Source organism: Hipposideros armiger, unplaced genomic scaffold (assembly GCF_001890085.2).
Source record: "Hipposideros armiger isolate ML-2016 unplaced genomic scaffold, ASM189008v1 scaffold_294, whole genome shotgun sequence".
In the NCBI taxonomy this organism is placed as follows: domain Eukaryota; kingdom Metazoa; phylum Chordata; class Mammalia; order Chiroptera; family Hipposideridae; genus Hipposideros; species Hipposideros armiger.
In genome coordinates, this window is record NW_017731644.1 from 504224 (window position 1) to 524541 (window position 20318).

At 42.3% G+C, this 20318-nt stretch overlaps 1 protein-coding gene across 3 annotated transcripts in view; it reads right to left on the reverse strand.

The window, feature by feature from the left end:
- Positions 1 to 20318, reverse strand: part of ADAMTSL1 (ADAMTS like 1) — a 909537-nt gene that overhangs the window by 95712 nt on the left and 793507 nt on the right. For all 3 annotated transcript variants that reach the window (XM_019659072.1, XM_019659074.1, XM_019659073.1), the window contains 2 exons: positions 20064 to 20217; positions 18069 to 19194 (listed from right to left, as the gene is read on the reverse strand). In XM_019659072.1, the coding sequence (XP_019514617.1) occupies positions 18069 to 19194; positions 20064 to 20217 (1280 nt within the window). The remainder of the gene's footprint in view (positions 1 to 18068; positions 19195 to 20063; positions 20218 to 20318) is intronic.

Consider the following 20318-nt stretch of genomic DNA (forward strand, 5'->3'; position numbering starts at 1 on the left):
TGGGGACAGTTAGCTTTTGTGGCATTGAAGTAGAGCTGACACTTTGTGAAGGATGACGGATTCTATAGATATTGTGATAGAACTCATGCACTCGTTCAGTCGCTCGTCCAATAGATATTAGGTGTTTTCTCTCAAAGTCAAACAATTACATGTTAGTTTGTTAGTTTATTTCAAAGATGCTAATAAGAGAAAGATGACAATATGATTCACTTATCTTTGGTAAGCTATACAATATTTAGGTAATAATGTAATGAACTGTTTTCTAAAGGAATCTTAACAGATGGAACAAAGCATCATTGCTACATTTCTTTGGGTGTTCAGGCTATTTTAGATTTTAAAAATTAAAAATTGACTTTATGATTGAAAGCTTTATGATGTCCCAGGAACATCTATGTCTCCATAACAATTTCCAAGCAGGAATCCGGGAAGCAGGCTTAATCAAATTTCAACAGAACTGACTGTTCAAGATGATTGAACTTAGTAGATCATTACTCAGTTTTACCACATTCACAAGGCAGGGATTAAAATTTGCCAAATTCTCAAGTCCATTGGGACAGCTGCCTCCCTAAAACTGGCACTATCTCTGTCTTCTCCACAGAGAAATTCTTGAATTGAACATTCAGAGCAGGAGGCTAGAAGACAGGTCTTCTGAGCTTTGTTTTGGTCCTGCTATGATTTAAGTAACCAGCATTGGCAAATCCCTTTACCTCCCGGCATTTCAGCTTACCAACTTCTAAAGCCAAGTTGAGGTACATTTTCCTACCCAGCAGAGGGAACTGTTAAAATGAGGTTGATAAGGTACTTCCAGGCCATCTTTTGGTATTTCCAATGACCCTTCCATTGATAATGTGGGACACTCTGAATGGAGAATTAAGTGTGAGGAAGGAGAGGAGTGCATGATATTGGCCAATTTCCCCCCAATTTATTAGACTGCCATATTATCATTCCACCTGCCCCCATAGAGCTACTGTATTTGTCCGATCTCATGCACAGGAGGTAAACCCTGCTCCCACTCTGGGCCTGTTTTTTTTTTTAGGTTGGGGTTAGCTTTTGTAGCTACATGAGTTCCTCCAGGCACTGGTATTACTGACTGAGCCACAACACTTTCTGCTTGTCTGAAGCCTGGAAAAGAATTCTCACAGAGTTGGTGAAGAGAAGGGAGGTGATCCGTCACACCAGGCACAAAGCCATGAGGGTCTGAACTAGGATGGGAATAGTGGAAATGGAAAGGAATCTGAATCTTGAGATTTAGCATTCACAGATTCTTTTATTCCATAAACTGTCTACAACAAAATAAAAAAAGCTAAAGTATTTGCCTGCATAAAAAAACAGTTGTAAACATTGTTTTAAGAAAAAATCTACATGGGACAAAATCTAAATTTGTCATTTATTGTATAGACTTACAAATTATTTATATTCATAAAACTGAACTCTTTAGCTTAAGGGTCCATAGTTATTTGGTGGCAGAGTCAGGATTTGAAATAAGGTTTCCAGGTCCAGCACTTTCCCCTCAGTCTATCATGTCTTCAATATGCCCATAAAATTGGTAGGTAGGGGTTTGGAGGCTGCCACTAGGGGGAGCAATAGTTCTGGAGAGGGTTCCTACGCAGGGTTCTCTAGGAAACATGACAAGGCAAAAGAAAGGGCTTGCTGTGGAGACTGAGGTTTGCTTTAGTCTCACTATCTAGCCTAGCATCTAGAGAGAGAGATTCCTGGAAAAAAAAATTTCCTTTGTATTTCAGGCATCTACTCTATTAATTTAACTTAATTTGTTAGTAGCTGATTTCTGTCAACTTGTATTTAGGTTTCAAGTTTGACAGGACTGTTTTAGAATGCACAGGCACAGAAACATAGTGCTGCTTTCCAAGAAAAACCAGAAAGATTTCTCTGGGGTTGTTTCGGAATTTAAGGAATCAGAGGATGAGGGGATATGGAATGGGGCATAATTAAAACCTACATAGCAAATGGTACTGTGGTCATATTAAGTGTATTAATACTCGCTGCTTTCCTCCCATACCCATACCACACTTCCCTTTTGGTTTACTGAGCTAAAACTTAATGCTTTATTTATTTGGTCATGCTTTTAGCCTGAAAATGAAAGAGTAGTTTTGCTTTTCTGGTTGCCTTTACTTGTAAATTTCTAAGCATGTCTTCTCAAGCATTCTACAAATTAAGTAAGGAGCAGTGGAGACTACAAATAACTGTTTAGTTACATAAGTAAAGCCCTCATCACCCATGTGAGCAGGATATGGACCAAGTGCCTGTGGGCCATTCCTATGAAGTACAAGCTCCTTGAGGGGACATAATCTCCTCTGCATTTGCAATGTACAGTGAAAAAGTACTCTTATTTGAAAAGAAGGCAGCTCTGGGTGTCTAAAGGAAAGTTTCTAGTGATTCTGCAAGTCAGGTAACATCATGATACCGTCCGAATTCTTGGCTCAACTGTAAACACCACTTGTTCAGGCCCACCTCTCAAAGTGACCTCCACAACCAACCACATGAAGCTGCAGTGGATGGGAAGCCTTCCTGAACTCACTCAAGAGACATGCAGTCATGTGGTGGTCTTGGGTAAGACTTTCAACTCTGTGAGCCTCTAAATCCCTTCTCAAAATTGAGGATAATACTGACCTCAGAGATTTCTTATGAGGATCAAATAAAGAAGTATATAGACCCATTCTTATTGTTTTCTAAGTAAACAGGAATCAGCTTAAACATCAGATGCATCTAATAAATTTTTTTTTTTTGGTGTGTGTGTGTGTGTGTGTATGTGTATTTTAATAGTACAGGTGGTGGTAACCTATAGTACCATCTTGGAATTCAACCTTGAAATTTCCAGTTGTCAGAGGAAAGTTTTGAATTCTGTACACAGAAATACCCAGTTGCTACACGGGGCATGATGTTGTACCATCGCAGGCCTCTCACCCTTACAAGTAAGCATTCTTAAACCCATTTTAGGCCTCAATACAGGACTGGAAGCTGGAAATCATAGGTGCATCATTCCTCTTTAGAACAGTATCTTCCTCATCTGTTCAAACTTACCTACCCCACACCCCAACACAAACTTATCTTTTTAGTCAAGATGGCCTCTTTGACTCTCCTTGTCATTAGCCTGGGGCTGAGTTCATGCTCTTTCTCCTTCTGTCTATCCTTCCAAATTCTCCCCATCCCTTAAGAATGAGTTTCAAGTACGGGGCCAGTGGCGCAATGGATAATGCGTCTGACTACAGATCAGAAGAATGAGTTTCAAATTCTACTTCCCTTGTTATCATAGTCCACAAGAATCCCTCACTTTCCTGATATTGCAGAGTCGTTCTGAGCTGCACCGCAAAGCCCTTTCCATTCTACAATGTCTCATTTCTTCAGTTAGAGTGTAAACTAAATACTTCAAGGACTGGAACTCTTTTAACTTCTCTCTTAGTTCCATTTAGCAAAATGCTGGCATGCTGAATAAATACTTAACAAACACTTTAGTTACTTTCAGAGCAATGGAGCTAAAAATAATAGTGACAACACAGCACAGACTCCAGAGTCATAGTGACTGGGTTCCAATGCCAGCTGTACCACTTCATAGCTGTGTAACTTTGGAGTAATTTACTTTAGTTCTTAGTGAGACAGTTTCCTCATCTACAGAATGCAGAGAATTACAGCACCTACCTAGGGCTGTTGTGAATATTCTACATGAGTTCAGGTATTTAAAGAACATAGAAAAGTGCCTGACATGTGGTAAAAAATTATGGAAGTGCAGGCTATTATTTTGTTGTTGATGTCACCACCACCGTCACTCACTCTTCATGTCTGAGCCTATATATTCTGGATGTTGTGAGAAACCGTTTGACATAGGAAAAATAACTGAGAAATGTAGGGATTTCAAGGAAAAACATCAGTCAGGGATATGAGGAGGGAGCAATGGGTTTGCTGTGTAGGGAAGCAGGGAGTGAGCCAGGGTGCATTCACCTAGCTGGTAGCACTGGGAATGGTTAAGAGGAGCAGAGGACCAAGGTCACATGGCTGGCACACTTGGTTGGCAACTGCTTCAATTCTATTCTTGACTCAGGAATTCCTGAATAAGGACAACTCCTTAATTCCATAACTGTTTTAATACTATTAACCAAATACTGAAATCTTAGCATGCACACATGCGCGTGCGCACACACACGCACAGAGCCAGGATCCTGCAATGGCAAAAATGTACATAAATAAGAGGAAAAGAATGAGAGTTGGGAAACAGTGGGCTTAGAAGCAAATAAACAAAGTTAAGGGAGGCTGTGCAAAGAACATCAGCTCCAAACTCCTAGGAGGAGCTGTTGAGGACTTTTCCTTACCATGAAATACAGATTTGCCTCATCCTCCCCACCCCCGTTTAGGGATTCCTAGATTAGGATACTCAAATCTACCACAAAGGGAGAGTGCAATACTTGGTAGACAAGTAAATAAGCTTTATATAATTTTATTCTCACGATCATGTTACTATTGGGTTGTTGGAAAAGTCATGATGTATTTTGTCTGTTTTTCAAAGGTCATTTATTTATATAAAGAACAAAGATCAATCAATGATATATTGCCCATTTTGTTCAATAACCTTTTGCCATCTTTCAGTGAGCTTCATAATTCCTCATTCGTAGAAGGACCTGTCTTTATTTGTGAAAAACTGAGCAAGGTGCTGATTTACAGCCTCATCTGAATTGAACGTTATACCATGCAAAGAGTTTTGAAGACAGCGAAACAAGTGGAAGTCTGATGGCGCAAGGTCAGGCGAGTATGGTGGGTGTGGCAATACATCCCATCCAAGCTCCAGTAATTTTTGACAGGTGATCAAACTTGTGTGTGGTCTCTCATTGTTGTGGTGGAACACAACTCCTTTACAATTAACAAGCTCTGGACGTTTCTGGATGATGGATTCGTTCAAACAATCCAAAAACTAGCGAATTGATTGTTTGGTTCCTTGGTGGGAGCTCGAAAAACACGACACCTTTAAAATCCCACCACACTGAGAGCATAACCTTCCTCTGACGAATGTCTGCTTTTGATGTCATTTGAGGCGAAGAATCACATCGGGTCCAAGACCGTTTGTGCACCACATTGTTGTAAACAATCCACTTCTCATCACCAGTTACCAGTCACTTCAAAAAAAGGATTGTTTTCCTCACTTTTAATGAGCATATTGCAGATGTTTGTACATTACGTTAAATGAACTTCTTTGAGTTCACGCGGAACCCAAATATCAAGCTTGCTTACGTATCCCAGCTTCTTCAGGTGGTCATGAATACTTGAATGATGGATGTTCAATGTTTCTGCAATCTCTCGTGTTGTGTAACGTGGGTTTGACTCGATCAATGCCTTTATTTTGTTGTCATCAACCTCGGTGGGCCTTCCTGACCGAGGAGCATCGTTGAGATCAAAATCACTAGCAAGGAATTTCGTGAACTATTGTAGGCACTGAAGTTCTTGTAGAGCATTGTCACCATAAACTTGATGCAACTTTTCACAAGCTTGACCCACATTCTTCCCTTTATGGAAGTAAAACAGTAAAATATGGCAAAAATGCACAGTTTGGTCTTCCACCTTCAACTTGTTATAAAATCTCCAAAACTCAACCAAATCGCTGTTTTTTTTTAGAGTGAAGCTAGAACTGTCAGCTGTCAAATGACACAGCAATAACATGGATGCTAATGACTCTAGTACTTCCAAAAATGAACTAGTGCCATCTGTTGCAAACGTGCATCATGACTTTTCCGACAACCCAATAGATTGAGCTTTTGCCCTCTCTCTAAAGTAGGAGAACAATGTCAGAGAAGTGACTTGCTCAGCTAGTGCACATGGGGGAATCAGGAATGGGGTGACCTTTGACTTTTAAATAAACTGACTATTGATATATCCAGGCATCCTCTGGGGTCTAATGGGAAGGCATGAGGCTTGGCTTCATTTTTGGTGGGGGGTAATTTGTGCCAAGGTTTGTAGTTAGGGAAATGGACGATCACTAACAAGAATATTCTGGATTTTAAATAGCTGGAAGGCATGTGGTTTGGCCTCATTTTTGGTGGGGGGCAATTTGTGCCAAGGTTTGTAGTTACTTAGGAAAATGGACAATCACTAACAAGAGTATTCTAGATTTTAAATAGCTTGAGGCTGAAAGGGGAAAAAAATGCTATGTGAAGAACTCGATGGGCAAGAATTTTTTTCTGAAACCAAAAATTATAGTAGCCCAGAGACTTGCAAGGGAGAGTTTTGTTTTGTATAGATATTTTGGGGAACCGATTTGAGGTTCATGAAGAGTTTCATATCACTATTTGGCCAGAACAACTTTTTAAATCTTTTGTTGTTTTTAATGTAATTGCCAACTAAAAATTATTTAATGCTGGAAGCTTCATAATTGCTCCAGGTGGAAGTATAGAAAATATTTTTGGAATGGGAAAGACCACCTGACCACACATTCTTAACTCTATCCTAATACTTTTTGCCAAACCCTTCAGGCTTCTTCTCTTCAGAAATTCATGAAGTCTTGAATTTGCTAATATGGGTAGTTTTATCTGCTTACTGGATAGTTCATTTCAAACTATTACAAACCTCTGCATAAAATGACTGACAGGATTTCCTATTCACCTGGAGCAGGGATCACACCAAACTCCAGTCAGCTGTCACCTGTGTTTGTAAATAAAGTTTTATTGGAATGCCACCACACCAGTTTCATGCTTCAGTGGCAGGATTGAGTGGTTGAGACAGAGATTTGGATGGCCTGGAAAGCCTGAAATGTTTACTCTCTGGCCCTTTATATGAAAAATTTGCCGATCCTGACCTAGAACATGGAGGAATTTTCACTTCTGGTTTGTTTCAGTGCTTTCTTCAGTTATGACAAAAATGTTAATTACTTTTTTGAAACTCTGCCATTTGCTAGGACCATTTTTCTAGGAAGAACAAGTTAACTGCCAGGGGGATCTTTGGAGACCTCCCAGCCTTTCAGAGATGAGGCTAGTGAGGCCTGATGCTAAGCCTCACCTGTGCTGCCTGATTGTCACTGAGTGTCTCATGTCCTCTGTTGCTCTCTGCTGTTTGATTAATGATGGTTATTTCTGTGACCTTTGCATTTACCACACTCCAATACTTTTTTTTTTTTTGCTGAGGCTTATGTGTTTACTGGGATGGTGCCTTTTTTTTTCTGACTTGCTACTCTTACACTTTTCAGCTGGGAAAAACATTTGTCATCTCCATTTCCTTTAGTTCTACAAAGGAAACAAGCCATACCAAATTGAAATTGGTGTCTTCCTCCTTCCCTGTCTGCCTTGCCTCCAGTATTTACATTATCTGCAAACTTGGAAACTGCATTTCACGTGCTTATGACTTTTACATATAACATTATTCACAACCATGGTGCTGAAATTGACCCTGGAGGCATTTCCCATCTGATCATCTCTTCCAGTCTGAGAAGTTTCCATCTGTGGATACTCTGTGTTGCCCAAGTCTTCCAAATACTCCTTAATTCATCTCCTATTCAACACCATTTTGGAACACTGTCCAAAGCTTTCTGTAAAGTATAAGCATTTAGAACATACATAATTTCTTTCCTACCAGATCAGAAATGATAGCAACAAATTGAACATAAACATCCTCTCCTATTGCCTGGATTTAGACTGATAATTCTCCATCATACTGTGTTTTCCTAGATAACTTCTATCTTAACTCTTGTAACAAATGCCACGGTATTCCTTAAAATAAAAGAATAAAGCTCCTTATTTTGTGATGTCCTGGAAGATGGTGTGATGCATTGGCCCTCTATCTACATGACAACAATATAGATACTGACAAATAAGTACCCACTGTGACCCTGGCATTTCACAGGTATTTCTGTTCTTCATATCCCTGCTCTCCTGCAGGGCAGGGATGATCACTTGAACTTGAATTTGACCCTAACTTGCTCTGATTCTAGCCTTATTGTCCTTCCCCCACTGTTGGCTGTCCTCTGTGCTAACTGACGCACCATTAGGTTGATCCTCCTGACCTAATGTTCAGAAATGATCAGCACAAATCCAGAATGGAAAGAAAACAGGAACAGGTTTAGGGATCAAAAGGTGGAAAGTCCTTGGCATTAGCCCCTTCCCTAGGATTACATGTAGATGGAATATCACCCGTGAGCCGCTATTACTCCAAAAAGGAATCAGTGTTTTCTTCAAAGTACCTAGTTTCATATTATTCATGTTTACTTGCATTCATTTTGAAAAACCCTCTAACCTTTAGGAATGTCTTGTTTAAATGTGGTAAGACTTATGCCAGCTGAGCTGTGGGTAGTATGTGATTACTGGCTCACTCCTGGGTCAACAGCGAACAGCAAAGCAGGGACTTCCCTGCCAGTGTGGTGCTATCAAAAAGATTTAGATGTTTCTGGGAAGAAAGGGGCAATCTTCATCCAGCTTTCCTTCCCACCTTGGCAATTCAACTTCCAGTGCCAATTTTGGGTAATCTGACTTTTCTTTTCTGTAATGAAGTCAGCAATGTCCTTATAGGTATTGTTTCAGATGTTGGATTCCGAAATAGGAATACTGAACATGTATTTGTCTGTATTATGTGAGCCTCTTGGTATTAGATGCAGGGAAAAGTTATTTCAGAGATTTTTTGACTAGGGTTGTACCCAATTCTAATGCAAATTGGAGTTAGCTTTTGCCCAAATCTCAACTCAAAATGTAGTGAAGAGTAAGAGGGCCCAATAAGTTTTCAGAGTTTATACAGAGAAACTGAAAATCAAGGAAGTTTATTTCATTTTGCTTGTAGTCTAGGGCTCTAAGCACACACATACACACACACAAACAAGCCAGCCACACTGTAAACACACTCAGTAAGAGACACAAACACAGATGGAACAATTGTAATGTTTACTGAGTGCCTATTATGTGCCTAGCACCGTGCATATTTATAGCTGGGTGTGTATATGCAAAGGTACAGCGACCCATAGAAGAAAAGGCTCTCCCTAAGACAGATGTGCCAAAATAAAAACAAAAGCCTCATAGACTGGAAGCCAGTTGAAGCCTCATAGATAGGAAGCCAGCTGGCCAGAAGATTGACTGTTAATTTATGCTGGTCTAGCTGACCTCAATGGCTTCTTTTCAAAACAATGGCAAGCCCATGTATTCAACTGAGGTTACAATCAATAAAAAGAAATAGTCCCTGAGCCAGGCTGCCTTGAGTTCAAGTCCCAGCTCCACTACTTAGTAAGTGTGAGCCGTAGAGCCAGTGAATATAGCATGTCTGTGCTTCAATTTCAACATTTGTATAATTGGGAGAGTCACCTCAAAGGTTATTGTAAAAATAAGTGAACACCTGTAAAACACTGAGAATAGTGCCTAGCTCAAAGCAAGCACTTGTTAAATGTTTCATGATAATCTATTTCTTCACTGGCCTGGAGGTGATGGGAGACAGGATGCCATAAGGTATTTACTCTCTGCACTTATTCACTCTAAAGCAGTGCTTTTCAAATTGTACCATTGTAAGCCATAGTTCCTCAAACTTTTCAAGTGGAGAGCATGTGGGCAAGACAAGAAATGTTTAGCTGGGAGTGGGGACCACTCTGGAACTCTGCCATAATTGCACATTAAATACCAGAAATCCAGATTATGTGAAAGCATGCAAACTACAGTCTTCAGCAATTAGGAAACCTCCCTCCTAATCATAGGCATCCATCATGCCTCTGTTCATTCATTCATCAGTTTATCATGTGTTGAGTGTCTACTATGTTCTTGGAATTGTGGAGAAAAATCAGACATTCTTAAACATCTGCCCTTGAGGAAGGTTAACAGAATCCAGAAGGTAATGTGGAAAAACAGCGAGCTACTTCTAACACACAGTGCTAGGGCTGAGAAAGCGTATTCTGCATAGGATACTTTAAGGGTTGTGGAGGGGCCTTGTGGGGGTAGACTTCCTGTAAGGAAGGGTAGGATTAGGTAGACAAAGTGAATCAGAAGGCCCCAGGCAAATTCATAAACAGCAAGTAACTTGGCAATACTGATGGGCGGAGCTCAGTGGGGTGAGGTGGGGTGTATGGCAAGAGATGAAGTGAGAGAGACAGGTAGCTGTCAGATGATAAAAGGTGTTCTATATCATGCTAAGGCATTTGGAACGTATCCTCAAGTGATGGCAAGCCATTAAAAGAATTTTAAGCATGAGTGCAGTATGGACAGGTTTGTTGGAAAAATGTTTTGGCAGTAGCATGTCGAATGATCTAGAGTCGGAGTTAGTAAACTTTTTCTGTAATGAGACAGATAGTACTTATTTTAGGCTTCGAAGGCCACATATAGTGGTCTCTGTTGCATTCTATGTTTTGTTTGTTTTTAAAATCCCTTTAAAAATGTGAGAGCCATTCTTTTAATAACCCTTTAAATAACCTGGGTTCAAATCCCAGCTCTACCACTTATTAAGTGTGAGACCTTGAACCAGTTAACCTAACAGCTCTGGGCTCAATTTTAATGGCTCTTTTAGTAACTCTTTAAAATCCAATCTTAATAACACCTTTAAAAAATGTAAAAGCCAAAAAAAAATAATGTAAAAGCCACTGACTGTAATTTGCCAACCTCTGGTCTAGAGAAGGCAAACATAGAGTTAGGAGGCTGTTGCAATCATCTAGGGTTGACAAAGGTAATCCAAAGTAGAAGCAGTAAGATCAGAGAACAGTGGAGGGATCAAAGAGCTGTGGAGAAGCTAGAATAGTCCAGCAATATTTTGGCTCAGCAAGCTGGCTGGATGGATGGGGGTTTACTTTCCTGAGACAGGCATTCAGGAGTTTAGTTTTAGATATATTGAGTTGACCTATTTGTGGAGCATCTGGGTTGGTATGTCCAGGGTATAGTAGTACATGAGTCAGAAAAAAGATCTGGTCTGGTGCTTGGTGTATGAGAATCACTGGCACACAGGGGAATGTTGGGGCTACAGGAATCATTAGTGTATATGTAGGTGAGACTTGGGTAGAGGAAGAGAAATCCACAGAGATGATTGAGATGGAATAATCATAGAAGTAGGAAGCAAACCAAGTGTGCATAGTTTCTAAAGTAGCAATAATTTTTTTTTTAGGAAGAAGTGCTTAGCCTGTATAGAATGCTGCTGATAGGCCAGATTTGATAAGAAATATTTTGATAGACAACTTTCATTTTTTGAACAAACAAGAAATAACCTTTTGGGGTTGAGGGGCTTTCTTCAAGAGAAATGTGTGTTGCATGTAGCCTTAGAATGCAAGGTGGGCAAAGAGATGCCGATTGTATAATAAACTGAGTGGAAATATTAAGTAGGACTTAACAACCTTGGCCAGGTTTGCCTAAGACTTCCTTCTATATGTGAAATATTTCCAGGGTATATGTTGGCTACTTTGGGGCTATAAGAGTAATGTTTCAAACCACTCAGGTACGATTAATGCACCTGGCCCATGAAGTAAGGCTACAAAACATCTCTTCTGATGGACTTTTCAGGGCAGCAATGTGGTAAAACCAGTCAGTTGCAGATCCACAAGAGCGACACGGATTCAGCAATGGAAGCCAAGAGAAAAGGAGGCAGTACTCTCTTGTTTTCTAAATCAATGGGCACACAGCTTTCTGAAAAGAACTTTCTAATTAACCCCCGCTGGCTGTGCTGGAAAGTCCAGGCCTGCGTCTTTGTTCTTAGGCTGAAGCAGGTGGCCACACTTAGCTATTTTACCTCTAGCCAGCCCAGAACTTTCCCAGAAAACTGGCAGATTTGGAGCCTGTTAACTTCCACCCTGTCTGTTCCCTTCACACACAGGTACTCTTGTTTTCACAATCTGGTCTCCCTCGAATCCAAGGCCCAGTATGAACTAAATCTAATTCACATGTAAGTATATGGGGAGGAGGGACTCTGGGAGGGAAGGCAGGGGACAGGAGAACTCTGTGCTTGGAATCCCTAAGTGTCATTTACCACAGAGCTCTGTAACTTCCACCAAGTCTTTTTAATAGAACTAAGAGCAAGTGCATAATTCTACTCTGAGGTTTGCCTTCCTTCCTTTTTCTCTCTCAGTGCTTCTTAAAGGACGTCCTTGAACATCAGGCCACAGAATCACCGGTCAAGCTTGTTAAAATGCAAATTATGGGGCCCTGCTCTAAAAACAATTTCTGGGGTTGGGTAGGATGCACGAGCCAGCATTTCTAACAAGTTCCTGGTAATATGATGTACATTGAAATTGAGAACGCCTCCTCTATCCACTTGTAAAAGTTTAGAAGTTTAAAGAGAAGTATTTTGTCCACTGGAGTTTAATACAAACTTGGGGCCTAAGTTATTTTATCCTACATCAGATCTTGAGTGTTTCTTAGTTTCTGGAGAACGGTGACCTTGCTTACTTACCGTCTCCCTGTCTGGTGCTAATCATTGTATCTAATGCCTACCAAGTATTTGTGGGGTTGAAGGGATGACTGCAAAGGACCCCTTACTAGCGCCCCCCACAATCCCAGCTTCCACTCATGCTTCTCTACACTCTTCACAAAATAGCCAGTGTGAAGCTATAAAAATGGCCATTAGATCATTTCACTTTCCTCCCTAATATCTTCCCAAATCCCCCTGTGGTACTTAGACTAAACCCTTAAACTCCTTCTCTTGGTCTCTTGTTACCCGCATGGCCTCAGACCATACCACCTCTGTCTTCTGCCTGCCACACTTCAGCCAAATGAACTTCTTCTGGATTCCTTTCACACACCAAACTCATTTTCACTCTAGGGCTTTTGCACGGCCTTTCCCTTGTCCAGAAGTACCCTTCCTCCTGACGTCATGTTGCCGGGCAGTGGGCATTATCCAGATCTTGGCTTGAGGTCACCTGGTCAGGGTATCCATCTAATGTGGTCACCAAATCATTCTCTATTACACCCGTTTTAATTTTCTGTCTAGCGCTCATCATCATCTGATATTTTTTTTGCTTACTTGCTTTCCTGCTTCGGTATTTATTGTCTTGCTCCTCTCATTCATTAATGCATTCTCTATTTATTTAGCTCCTGTTTGGTGCCTGGCACTATTCCCAGCACTGGGGATACAGCAGTAAAGAAAGTTTCTACCCTTATGGACAGACTATCAAGAAATACAAATGTATCAGATAATAAAACTTTGGGAATCAAATAGCAGACTTAAAGGGATAGAGAGGATGAGGAGTGCTCTTTTAGATAGAGTGACCAGGGTAGGCCTTTCGATGTGTGCCATTCATACAGAAATCTAAATGCATATAAACTGCAGGAGAACACAGCATTTTGTTTCATTCACTACAATATTCCCAGTGAATAGGTGTGTATCTGACATATAATAGGTGGATTAATAAATACTTATGGAAGGAATAAATATGCATATCCCTCTCCTAGCACTTAAACACTGCATTTACTTCTCTGGCTTCCAAACTGGACTTTTCATTGACAGGGAATGAGTCTTCTTCTCCTCCATCCCTAGTATCTAACATAGCGTCTGGCTGAGAGTAAGCATGGGCATGTTTGTGAAATAAAGGAAGAAGTAGGAATTATGATGAACGAGTCTGTCATAAAATATGTTAGGGACATCCTGTAAACTTGAGCCAAAACATGCACTGCTTGAGAAGTTCATATGTGCTTTTAAGAATCATGTGAATTCATTTTAACTAGTAAATTAGATAGATAACGAGACATAGTAGTATCTAAATTTGTTAGTGATTTGTTCAGAAAACTAGTTTCTTTCAAATCAAGCATTGGCACGTCTAAAAATCAAAGAAGTAATAGAGTTTCCTCAGTCCCTTTCCTCCTACTTTGACCTGTCTTGCTGGCTTAGGCTGTTTAAAGTATACTTGAATACACTGCAAGGTACTACAGACCAATAGCTAGAGGAATCTTGCAGACTTTTTCAGAAAGATAGATTTGGGTACTAAGCAAAAACAGACTACCTGAACTATAACACTGGGCATTTCAGCACTTCTGTTTGAAAATAAATGAGCATTTCTGAACCAGACACAGTAATGATGACAAGCGATGAAACCCAACACAAAAGAGGTCACTGACAGCCCATAGCCACGCAGCCCCAGTGGCAGCTCTGTGCCTCTTGTACGCTCTGTGCAGATATATTCACCTTCCTTTCTCAAAAAGTACTTGGAAAACTGTATAGAAGTTAAACTCCAGCCATATTTCTTACTGGCCATCTAAGTAAAATGGAAAAATCATGATGTCAAAGATCAGAAATGGAAATCTCTTATTTTTCACTACTGCATGCCATTAACTTGCATTAAAAAGCTCTCTCAAGACTAGATCTAGAAAAAAATTTGACAGTGGCAAAAACTGTAAAACTATTTGCCCATGTCCCTCATGTGCTTTCCCTCTTAATGCTTCTCCTCACTCCCACTGCCACCAATGTCCTGGTGACTGAAGATCCAGAATTTGCCCTCTGCTGTCCTAGGCCTAGCACCTTAGTATCTTTAGCACCTGGAGGCCGTATGTCTTTTCCCAGCAAGATCCTGCTGAAATTTTTTATCTGAAAACCAGTAGGGTTAGACTCTCAATGCCCGTTAAGGTGAATATTAAAAGGCGAAAGTAGTGTTTCTAAATGGGATTTCAAGAATTATTGGTATCCCTGAGATTACCAGGTCAAAAAGTTGTTCATTGATCAAAGAAGTACTTGGACAAAACTGAATACTATATTGTCTACTTGGAAAGTCACAACACAAGTTGGAATGCTTAAAGGAGTTAAAAAATGAAAAAAATCAAAATAACTGTCAATTGGGGGATAGTTAAATGCACTCAAGAACAGTAATCAGCTGTTAAAAAAGGTGACATACAGTTCTACATACTATTCCGAAATGTCTCCTCGACATGTTGCTGAATAAAAACCAAGTCAAATTTCTAAACATGAGTAATATCCCATTTAAAAAACCCAAATCCTATGTGTGCATGTATGTTTTATATATAATACAATAAAATATATAAAAATTCCAAAAGGATGTATACCAAATTATTAAGAGTGACAGCATATTGGGAATAGGTTTGGGGGGGCTGAGGGAGACATGCATTTTTACTTTATAGCTTTAGTTATTATTTGAATTGTTTTATAGCCCCTTTATTACATTTATAATAAAAAAACAAGCACTATATTAAAAATATAGAAGTAAAATCCAGCAGTAAATACATCTGTTTAGCTTCAAGTGAGCACGTCCCAAACTCATACGATCAATGAACCCGTTGTGTGGAACACTCAGAAACAACTTGTGCAACAAATTTTGAAGTTACTGCACTCAAGGCTCTCCCCAGTCCTTGCCAGCATATGGGTTTTCACCTTCTGTGACCTTCTATAAATGTGTGAAGGAGGTAGAAGGAACCTCAGCAATGACCCGGGACAACCCCATCTCTTTTCAAACGACCAAAAATCATGAAAAGAGAAGGACGAGGTTAGCCCGAAGCTCTCAATCCTCATCTAGCTCCTTCTATATCTTTCCTGTAGTCACCAGATACCTAGATGGGCCGTGACCCTTGGATTTCATTAAAAAGTCATTAAATTAAAAAAAAATCATTAAAAATATCTCTGGCCCTCAAGGCGATTGTCAGGACCTATGAGTAAGCCCTGGCCTCAATGTTCTCCCTGCAGTTTCATGACCCCTCCCCCTTCCCAACGGCCTGCCTTGTTCTACAGCTTTTTAGGAGGAAGGAGGTGCTGTTCAAATGAAGGACCCTGGAAATAGCTGGCAGGAAACAGCAGGAGTCTTGAGGCAACTTGGGATCCCTAGTGAAGTGTAGATACATAGAAGCATGAACTTACTCATTTCCTCGAACAGCATGCCCCTGAGTTGGTCAGAACTGGGTTTGAACCTGCCCTCTTGATTCTGCCGTTTACTAGCTATCTAACATTGTCCAGTTCCTTACCTCCCGTGAACATCATCTCCCCATCTCTGAAACAGGGATAACAGCGTGTATGTCACACCTGTGGTGGACATTAACAAAGATGATGGCTGTTAAAGTTGCTAGCACAGGGCACAGTGTATGTAGTTAATCAAGAAAGCTTAATTCCCACCTTTTCCCTCACACAGCTGGCTGCTTACTAATGGTACCAACCCTGGGCAACAGGTGCAGGGGTCATGAATAAAATGGTACCTATGCTTGAAAAACTGATGACATGATTTGGGCACGACAGGTGTGATGGGTGCACCAACAGAGGTGAGTTCCAGTGTACCACCCACCTGAGCATCAGGACATCACTCTCAACTTGGAGGCCTGATACTGGAGCTGCCTCTCAGCGACCCCGTGGCCTCAAGGGGATTTACTGTAACGTTGGCTTGACTCACAAATTTGTTATTAAGGTTTCTGGAAAGAACTGCAGGGATCATGGCAGTTAAGCTGCTCAAGCAAAGTACGAGCCAGGAAGGACCAAGGAGCAAATAGGTGGAGAGGTAATGAGCACAGACTCTTAAGACACACTGCCTGTGTTCAAACCGTGTCTCTAGTGCTTCAGTGTGGGTCCGACATCTGTGCCTCGGATTTCTTATCGGTGATGTGGTAACACTCACAGGACCTACTCCGTAGGGTTTTTTTTTTTTTAATTTTTTGAATATTAAACAAGATAATGCTTTTGAAGCATTGAGCACAGTGTCTGGTATTCAGTAAAAGCACAGAGAAAAATACTTAGCATTGTTATTAAAACTATTTGGTCTATACATCCTAAGGCTGAGAGGCAATACTACTGCCAATTCAAAGGCACAAAAGATGTGGGCAGGATAGATGTCACCTTTGTTCGCCAAGTCACAGAAGAGGAAACAGAACTCCTCTTCGGGATCATATGAACTTGAGATTGAATCCCTGGTCTGGCTCTTACTAAAATGATCTTGGGTGAGCTTCTGAACCTTGATTTTCTATGAAAAACTGGAGGATAATGTCAATCTTGTGGATTGGCTGCTAGCATCACAAATGCAGTTACATAGAAATAAACCTGGCATGCTGCCTGGCACAATAAACCCTGCCTTCTTTCCTTCCTTACCCAAAGCTAGCAAATCAGACAATAGGATTAGCTACACAATAGTGTTTAAAAGTGTATTTAATGAAAAGCGCATTCTACATGGATTCAGAGGTGATAAAAAGTTAAAATGAGGCCTCTCGACTGGGGGCTTTTAAAGTTTCCTCCGCATTCATAGTCTATGATTCTCCAAGTGACTACCTATCCTATTTTTGTCACATATTTTGGCTCTGTTGCTTAATAAATATGATCTTTCGTAAGTTACTTGACTTTGTTTTCTCTTCTGTAAAGTGTGGATAAAAATTATATGCACTTCTCAGGGCTACTGTTAAAATTCGGTGAGATAAAGCACATAAAGGGTTTATACTTGTCTGGCAGATAGTTACTACTCAATTAATGCCAGCCACTGGTGTTGTCAGAGACACTATAAAGATTAAAAGAGACAATGTATGTAGAAAGCATGACACTTAGGTAGTGTTCAAACAATAATTGTTATTATCACTTCTACTACCACTATTGATTTTACATTATGAATGGCTATGGCCCAAGGAAACCAGTAAGTAATACATGCTGTCATCCCAGTAATGACACATCAAAATAGAGATACCAAGAGATATTAGGATCATGAATCACAGGTCCAACGGGGAATAAAAGCTTTCTGGAACAAATAGCTTCGTCCAGCCCAGACAGAGGACGGGCTCACCCATGGGGAACAGCAGGTGCTGGCTGCACTCTCTCCCTAGCCCTGGAGACCACACACATGGAGACAGCGTCCGGGGGCGATGATGGTTCATCTCACAGAGTGGTAATGTAATAATGCCTTGGCCTAGAACGATATCTTTTGGCCAAAATTTCAAAGCCATTCAGCGAGTGTCTTATTAATCTTTGGGATCCTACGGGGATCCAGGTGGATGGGCATTGTTATTATAACCTTATAAAGATGACAGCATACAATTTAGAGAAATTAAATACCTTGTCTTGGCTCCAATAGTCCATCAGTGCTGACAGAGGGCTAGAAACGCAGAGTGCAGCCCCTGAGGCCCAGGGCTCTAAGCCCTACCCTTGGAAACACTGTGAAGCAAGAGTGCATAGACAAGATGTGGCGCTTGCCTCCCTCCCTCTCTAGACCAGGTAACTGCAAGGCTCACCTGTCGCTGAATTGAACCTCTTCTCCGTTCCTGGCCCAGCTGATGGTAGGTCTGGGGTTACCGACAGCCTCACAGTGCAGAAGTACACTCAGCGTTCCACTGGCCAGGGCCACAGTCTGCCCGAGGTGGGTGACCACTTCGGAGGCGGAGAGCTGCTGGGCCGCTGAGATCTTCCGCAAGATGGTGGGCTTGCGGTGCGGCCGGCGAGAGCCGCTCCCAGCCTCCCCGGAGGAGGCGCTCCGCAGCGAGCTGCTGAAGCCAGATACGTGCTTATGAGGCGGGATGGCCACGGGGGCGATCCTCCGCTCAGATGGCTTGAGGAGCACGTCCTGGTGCTCAAGGTGGCTGCGGAAGATGTCCTGGGCGAGCTGGGCCACCAGGTGCTTGCTATAAACATCACGAAGCTCCTCGGGCTGCTGAGAGAGGTTCTGGAGAATGTCGTCCAGGCGCTGCTGCTCGGTCACAATGGTGAAGGGCAGGTGCAAGAGGGCCTGCTCAGCATTTTGCTCCTCCTCTGAGGATGTGTTCCTTTCTGTGGAGTCCTGGACCTCCCACGAGGCCAGGAGCTCTCCAGGCCAGCCTCCCTGCTCCAGCAGCCGAGAGACAAGGTCGTCATAGCGGCTCCCCGGGTCAGCAACAAGGCCGCGCTTCTCAGCCTTGCTGCCGTTAGAGAAGATTCCGTTCTGGTGTTTGTGGGTCTGCAAGGCCTCCTTGGGGTTGGCCTTCCTCACTGGGAGCGACTCTTCCTCGCTCCTCAAGCTCAAGGGCCGGGCCACCAGTTTCCGATTGCCTCCAATGAGCTTAATCACGAACTGCTCCCGGGCTGGTCCTGCAGAGCAGGTGTAGATGCCTGCATCAGAGGGCTTCAGCCGGTGGATCTTTAAGTAGCCAAAGGGGGCCACCGTCACGTGAGCGGAGCTGATGAGGTGCTGGCCGTCCTTCTCCCAGGTGATGAGGGGCTTGCGGAAGCGCCGCGTGGGGCACCGCAGCACCACTGCGGTCTTGGGGAGCAGGTATGCGAACCCCCCTACGACGAAGTGCAGCTTCCTCTGCCGGCGGGTCTGGATGTAGATCTTTCTTGCTGCCGCAATGTGTGGGCTGTGCTTTGTGGACGGCCGTCCTGGCCCTGAAATGTTGGGAAGGAGGACGATGACAAAAATGAGTGAGATGCAGTGACAAGAGAGAGGGGAAAAGAGAGGGGACAGAGAAGAGGAAGAGAGACGGAGGGCCAAAAGAGAGAAGAGGGGAAGAAAGTGCAAACCGAGTTTATTTTGGCCGTGGCCTTCCTTGACTGCCTTGTGTTTTACTGGAGGAACTGGTTACCAGCTGTGGACCTTCAAGCTGCCGCCACAATCAAAAACTGGAGAACTAATGAGGTGCAGAGGGCAACCTGCTCTCATCCTGCTGGGTCTTTCTGCCCCTAGAAGCTGAGATGCAGGGCTCTAGATGGAGAGGGATCCCAGGTGAAAGGCAGTCCCTCTCATTAAAAGGACTTAAGAAAAGGAAAGAAATCAGCATCATAAAAAGAGGCAGAGGACATAGGGAAGGAGAATGTCTCCCTCTCAATGTTTTCATCCTTTGGGTCCTGCAGAGCACCAGGGCCCTTATGTATACAGGAGAGGCAAGCCCAGAAGTGTTACAGCTCTAGAGATTAATATTAAAGAGAACAAATCTGTTTAGAGTAGTTTAAAACCCCAGAGTGGATAACATTAGCCTTCATTAGTAATATGCTGCCTCCAACTTCCAGATCTCTATATGCTAACACGTGAACTTTGCTTTACTTCCTGCAAACTGTTTTTCCAGGAGAGAAGAGAAGTCCACCTGGCCATGTGTAATTAAGATTCCTTTTCCACCTCCAGCTGAGCTCACCAGCCTGCTGCCCTCCAGGGCCCCACAATCTCCCACTGGTCTGGGTTTAGGGACGGTTACTGTGTGGCTGCTTCTGCTTCCACGTGGGGTCCCATCTCCCCATCTCCAGACCTCTGACATACTCACTTGCACAGGTTGCCAGCATACAGGGCCTGATGGATGATGAGAACGGCAGGGGAGGGCACAAGGAGGAATTGACAATAGCCGAGACCCCGGTTTTCAGCACCTTCCGGCAAATGGCACTTCGAGTCTGGGTGCCCTCCCCGCAGCTTGTGGAACACTGGTGGGGAAAGAAAAGCCACATGCATGTAAATGCAGGGAACTATGGGATAATGGGTTTTTGTATGAGTTCCTAAACTCACCACATTATGAGAAAAGCTG